Source organism: Anarrhichthys ocellatus, unplaced genomic scaffold (genome assembly GCF_004355925.1).
Source record: "Anarrhichthys ocellatus isolate YVR2014 unplaced genomic scaffold, GSC_Weel_1.0 scaffold184, whole genome shotgun sequence".
Lineage (NCBI taxonomy): Eukaryota > Metazoa > Chordata > Actinopteri > Perciformes > Anarhichadidae > Anarrhichthys > Anarrhichthys ocellatus.
In genome coordinates this window covers 47,060-53,980 of record NW_022280214.1, presented here as the reverse complement: position 1 = coordinate 53,980, position 6,921 = coordinate 47,060, and the positions used below count along the sequence as shown (strand labels likewise).

The 6,921-nt window shown below is 41.3% G+C and overlaps 1 protein-coding gene across 1 annotated transcript in view; it reads right to left on the bottom strand.

Moving 5' to 3' along the window:
- thoc3 (THO complex 3) overlaps nucleotides 1–4,757 on the bottom strand; it is a 6,493-nt gene extending 1,736 nt beyond the window's left edge. Inside the window, exons 1-3 of the mRNA XM_031878508.1 lie at nucleotides 4,578–4,757; nucleotides 2,869–3,025; nucleotides 2,538–2,742 (exon numbers count right to left, since the gene is read on the bottom strand). Of these exons, the coding sequence (XP_031734368.1) occupies nucleotides 2,538–2,742; nucleotides 2,869–3,025; nucleotides 4,578–4,757 (542 nt within the window). The remainder of the gene's footprint in view (nucleotides 1–2,537; nucleotides 2,743–2,868; nucleotides 3,026–4,577) is intronic.
- Nucleotides 4,758–6,921: the final 2,164 nt, after the last annotated feature.

Here is a 6,921-nt window from a genome sequence, read left to right as displayed (position 1 = left end):
CAGCTTAATCTCCCTCCCTCTAAAGCGTCAGCTTAATCTCTCTCCCTAAAGCAGTGATGTTCAACCGCTGTAGCACACCAGTGTGCCGTGAGAGATCGTCAGGTGTGCAGTGGGAAAATGTCCAATTTCACTTCATGAGTCCAAAAATGTATTATTTAGTTGTTGCAAATACTTTGCCATTGTTGAGCATCTGAGCTGCAATATAGTGGCTGGCTAAGTAATAAATACTCTTCCATGCCAGTGGGTGGCAGTAGATAATGACCGTGTTCATTTAGGATAGTAGAATAAAATGACGAGGTTGCGGTGACGAGACGAACAGCGATTGAGAAATATTTGAAAAGGAAAAATGCAGACTCTGAACTGGGCCCTGGACAACATAACCCAGATGAAAAGCCTCGTAAGGATCAACACATTTAGAGACTTGTCATTAAATTGTCAGCATATATCCGGCCCACCAGAAAATATCATGTTTATCTCCCGACTGCGCATTTTGCTGATAAACAATCCGTTTGCAGTAGAAAGAGCACCTGTGGAGCTGATAGACCTCCAGTGTAATGACACTCAAGGTAAAGTATGACTCTGAGGGCGCTGCACAGTTTCCAAGCTTCACCCCCGAAACGTTGCCTTAACTCCGCCTCCATTCTGCTCAAATGCTCTGCATGTTTGGAAGCACATACCTGTGTGAGCAGCTGTTCTCTGTAATGAAGATGAACACAAACCCACACAGGAGTCTCACTGATGCACCTTCACTCCATCTTGAGGGTTTCCACAGAACCTAACCCCAGACATTAATGAACTGGCAGCCAAGAAAAGATGCCAAACATCTGGCTCTGGTACGTATGCATAAAATAATGTAGCCTACCTCAACATGTATTCTTTTTGCACTTTGTCCAATATCCCTTCTGTCCTGTTTATTACATGGTGACTCTATTTGGTCCTCAACGTAGTCACAATTTCTTATGTTGGCCCTCCCTGGGATCGAGTTTGACACCGTGGCATATGCTGTATTATGCTAAAAGGTGTCATTTTGTAACGTTTTTGGTTGTTGGTGTGCCGCGGGATCTTTTTAATGTAAAAAATGTGCCGCGGCTCAGAAAAGGTTAAAAAACACTGCTCTAAAGCATCAGCTTAATATCTCTCTCTCTCCCACGTCACCTTAAACTCTCTCTCCCACGTCACCTTAAACTCTCTCCAACACTCCGTGTTCAGTGTACATTTGTGTCATGTACACGACTGCTCTGTAAAGACAGGTCTTGCTAGATTGCTAAGGGTCCACACGATCCAATCCAGTAAAAGATTTAGTCCAAAACACATTAGTACGTCCATAAACACCCACGGGGGGCTGTTGCATCATTTCAAATTAGCCGGCAGATATGATAAATAGTGATCTATTTTCGATCATAATTTCACTTTCCATGTCAACAAAGCGGATTTTTTCTCTCAAAATGGCGCCTGCATTCTGCCGGTTAGATTGACACCTCATTTGACCCAATAGGAGCTTCCATAGCCCGGTCACATTCTGGAACAGCCAACGAGAGTCCGCTTTGAAAGACAATGCCCGCCTCTCTTGCTTTGAGTAAAGCTCGAGCCAATTGCAACAGATCTTGTTGAAACCCAGGTTTCATATAGCCAATGAAATTACGAAGAGAACGCTATGCAGATTCACGCAAAGCAAGCTGGGAAAACGTTTGGGAACTCAAATCTCGCACCGTCAGTGAGGTACCGATCTTGAACACCAAAGTCAGGTTACTGACAATTTTCAAGAATCTGTGAAAGTTGACAATGGTTAAATACGTTGTAGATAACCATATATCGACATGAATAAGCTGCCGTTCGAAAAACGAAAAGGTAGGAAAAGGTAGTTTATCGTAGGCTAGGCATTTTGCCTGGTGACTACGAGTATCCAAAAGCGCTTTTACGCAGACTTACCCTTAGTAAACTATGTGTAAAATATTCATTGTCTGTCGTATTGTTATCAAATTTGAACTTCTACCAGGTACTATGACTTCATGCTATGGTACCATTGTGTTTTCCAGCTCATAAGTCCCAGCCATAGATAACTGCAGGCATCTGTTGGCCAAAAAAAATGCAGGTGGAAATAAAAACCTTCTGTTTCAGTGTGTTGTAAACTCCATAGCTCAATGCCAGTAGCACTTACAGTGATTCTGACTGATTGTGAAGAAACTTCAGAGTGTTACCTTTCAATAGAGACTAAAACCATACATGTACTCCCAATGGTTCAATAAGAGCTGTTGGTTTACTTTGGGTACGCCTTGGATAGGCGTTTTAGGCAAATTTTACAGGAGTGATAAGAGGTCTTCCAACATCAGCTCAAACTCTCTCTCTCCCACGTCGCCTTAAACTCTCTCTCCCACGTCACCTTAAACTCTCTCTCTCCCACGTCAGCTCAAACTCTCTCTCCCACGTCACCTTAAACTCTCTCTCCCACGTCACCTTAAACTCTCTCCCACGTCACCTTAAACTCTCTCTCTAAAGAGTACCTCAGAATATAAACACGTAGAAGAAGTGAGACCTACCTCAGGACATTGATGCAGCCATTGCCGTTGGTGAGGAAGAACATGTCGTTGTCATTGTTCCACGAGATCTCGTTCACCTCGAACTTGAACTGCTCCTCCGCTCTGGATCGGTGCGTCTTAGCATCGATGAACGTCACCACGTCGTCCTTATTACCCACAGCGATGGTCTGACCGTCGGGGCTCCAGCAGATGTTGATGTTCTCTCCTGGAAGAAGTGACATGAAGATGTTCTCACTATGTTCTCTCCTAGAAGAAGTGACATAAAGATGTTCTCACTATGTTCTCTCCTAGAAGAAGTGACATGAAGATGTTCTATGAACTGAGGACCCACCCTTGGTGTTGACTGTGGCAATGCACTTGGTGGTCCGGACGTCCCATATGCGGATGGTCTTGTCTCCGGACGCCGTGACGAAGAGGTCCGGGTTGGTTGGATGCCAGCAGAGCTGATCCACGCTGTCGCTGTGGCCTCGGTAGTTGTTCTCCTTCACCTGGAGATGGAGACACACACGTCAGGAATGTTTGTTTTTTGGTTTAAAGAACTACAAAATAGTCCACAAAACTACAAAACCACATCACTGGTACTCTAATAAAAACTCTCTTATTACACTATCTTGGGAGCTAAATGCTGCTTGTTTATTTCACTGTTATGTTAAACTCTAATATGTTGAATCTACAACATTTAAACATGGTTATTTAAGGTTTGTTCATTCCTCATAAAGAACGTTAGGAAAATACTGAATTCTGGGAGATTACTGGTTTCTTAACAAACAACATCAACACACACGGAGTAAACAAAATAATTTAAAATCACTACGAAATATTCTTAAATTCAGCATCTGTTCAAAGACGTTTTAAAAATATGAAAACAATAAACTAAACTAGCGAATTCACGCCATCGCAAATTTGCGTCACTGCAGTCTCATCGTGTCTGTGCATAGACTTTGTATGTAATCTACTCGCGCGAATAATTTGCGCCGCGTTTGGTGTGAACGCACCATTAGTGCGCCTATATACTGAAATTTACGGTAAACTTATTCATACGGCACAGATCGGGAGCGAGCGAAGGACTTTGGACGGAAACCTTTTTTTTCAAGTAGAACACCACCAGTATGGAACAGCCTGAGTCAAGTCACAGTTAGTGCCTCCTCAGTCAACGCATTCAAGACCAGCCTAGGGAGAGAATGGCAACACCATCAAAGCCAACACCAACACATATGTCCTACTAGTTCACCGTCCAGTCTCACGTTCTGCTTTAACACATCTAACAAACCTTGAGACTCAACTAATTACGGATGAGGATCAAGCCATCACCTTGGTATAGGGTCTCAATACTCCTAAAGGGTACCTAATGACCTTTACTAAAGGTAAATTACTAAAGGTAAATTAGCGGAAAGATTAACGTGAGACACCATCCGGTCTTCAAAATAAGATGTAAACTAAGTGTATATACATACTGCATACATGGAAATAAGATTAAATTAATTATATTCACATTAAGTATAAAACATGTTCTCTGCATCTCGTGAGTTAAAGGGAAAATACAATTTGTGGATGAAGTGTCTTTATTCTTTGATTTGAGGGTTAAAATGAAGATATTAAAATGAATAATATCTGACTGACTAATGCGTTTGTGTTCAGTACATTTCTGACCACATATTAAATGTACCAATGGAGATATGTTACCAAGTAAAAGCTTCATTTTTAAGGTGCTATGAAACCATTGTTCTCGATCCACACAATGACTGATGTGTATTGAGGACATCTCTGACTCCGCCCATACAGGAAGTCAAACAATTTGTGCCAATTAAGAGATGTTTCAAAGTAAAAGTCATACTGAGATAATATCCAATAAGCGAATATTTTTAATAATATTATTATATGTCAGGTTGTCCGTAAGGGAGGAGTCAACGACGCCCTGAACACATATACATCAATCATTGTATGGAAGTATTGAGAACGTTATTAGATACGCAGTTCATTCACTAGAGACGATGCTAACGTTAGCATGCTAGCAGAGCGCCGCGCGCAGCCTCCACTCACCAGCCGGTCCTTCTCCAGGACGAACACGCTCGCGGTCTTATCAAACGAGCCGGACGCGAGCCTCCTTCCGTCGCAGCTCCACGCGACCGAGTGTACTTTAGCCGTGTGAGCCGCGAACTCTCGGCTCTTGTTGTTGTTCCTGAAGCTCTCCTGCATCTCCGTGTAGTACCGCGACGCCATCTTGACAACTCTACGTCACGTTTTAGCGGAAGTGTTTAAAAACAAACGTGGCTTTAGGGTCATTAGCGCCCTCTGCTGGTTCGGAGAGGAAACGCTACAAATACATTACGTTACATTAAATACCAACAAATACGAATGAAATCAAAGAAATTCGTTTTTGAACTTTAACTCTTTCAATTTAATTGGAACCAAATCTAAGAATTTTAATCTTTAAACAATCTTACATTATTTTTACAGTTCAATCCTAATATTCTGATTTAATGTCCATTTTAATTACACTATACTTGATATGAACTCGGACAGCGAGGAACCTGGGTGTGACCCTGGATGACCAACTGTTGTTCTCAGCAAACATTGCATCGGTTACACGCTCCTGCAGATTCCTGCTCTACAACATCAGGAGGATTCACCCCTTCCTCACTGATGAGACGGCAAAGGTGCTCATCCAGGCTCTTGTCATCTCCCGCCTGGACTACTGCAACTCACTACTTGCCGGAGCCCCGGCGTCGGCCATCAGACCTCTGGAGCTTGTCCAGAAAGCTGCAGCTCGCCTGGTGTTCAATCGCCCCAAGTTCTCCTACACAACTTGCCTTCTCCATTCTCTACACTGGCTACCTGTAAGAGCTCACATCCAGTTTAAGACTCTGGTGCTAGCCTACAGGGCAGTGAAAGGAACAGCTCCTTCCTATCTCCAGCTCTGCTACCTCGGGGCGACTGGTTGCCCCGAGGTAGCAGAGGTCCCTGCGGCCGATTGACCCGGTCGCGGCTGTTTTCTGTCCTGGCCCCACAGTGGTGGAATGAACTCCCCACTGACGTCAGGACGGCAGAGTCGCTGCCCATCTTTCATCAGGCTGAAGACTCACCTCTTCAAGACGGCCTACCCTTCCGCTTAGCACTTACTTAGCATCTATTGTATTCATACTAGCTTATTGCACTTATTGTTTTTATATTAGTTTGTGGCACTTATTGCATTCGTTTGTTTCTGCACTGTACGTTGGCTCTGGTTTATGCTCTTAGATGCTTGTTTGAGGAAAGGAGATGCACTTATTACTTCTGGTGACTAGTTGTTCTCTCGAAAACCGAAGTTGAATACACTTATTGTAAGTCGCTTTGGATAAAAGCGTCTGCTAAATGACGTAATGTAATGTAATGTAATGTAATGTAATGATATGTGAAGATCATACAGTATTGAACCATCATTAAATATTCTCATTCATCTCTTGGTTTATTCATTTATTCCTCACAGATACATTTAATTTTTTAATAATTGCTTCATTTTTTAAGTTTTTATTTGTGAGCCTCAGAATTATTTGGTTTCCTTCCGTCTGATTTTATATTTTCTTTTAATTCTTTATTTCTTTTCTTTTGTTTCTTTTATTTTGTTTATTTTATTTCTTTTATTGTGTTTTCTTTCTATTCTTATTCTTTAGTGAATCCTATTTATCTTATTTTGAAAGCATCAAAACTATAAAACTAATTTAAATGAGTCAGTGTAGAAGAGTTTAGTTGTTTTTAACTTATTTATTATAGTTTTTATTGTGTGATTAATTACTTATTCTACTTGTTTTTATCACTTTGTTCATAATAAATTCAATAAATTGAATAATAAATTCAACCATAAGTGTCTCAGATTGTTATTGAAGGTGAACTAAATACTTTATTCTCCAAAATAAAAGAAACAGTTTTATTTGTATGTATTTATTTCAAGTGATGCTAAGAAAGAAAATCCATGATTAAAAAAAACATCTTTTGTTTTAACACTCATTTATATCCCAAAGATACACACACACTCACGCACACACACACGCACACATACTCACGCACACACACACGCTCAGACACACGCACACACACACTCACACACACACACGCACACACACACGCGCACACACACACACACACGCGCACACACGCGCACATCTAAAGTCACAGAACCTCCATGTGAAGAAGTGAACCAGAACCAGGACCAGCAGAACTCCATCTGGCCCTTTAAAAAAACACTGAACGGACAAAAACTAAATTTTCACTTTTTAACGTGTTTTATTAAGAAAAGAATGACGAGGTGTGAAAAACGTCACACAAATGTGAATTTATGTAATTGCATACTCTTTAAAATGGTTCTGAACGTTGCATCAGGTGAAGCTTTATAAATAAATATATATAT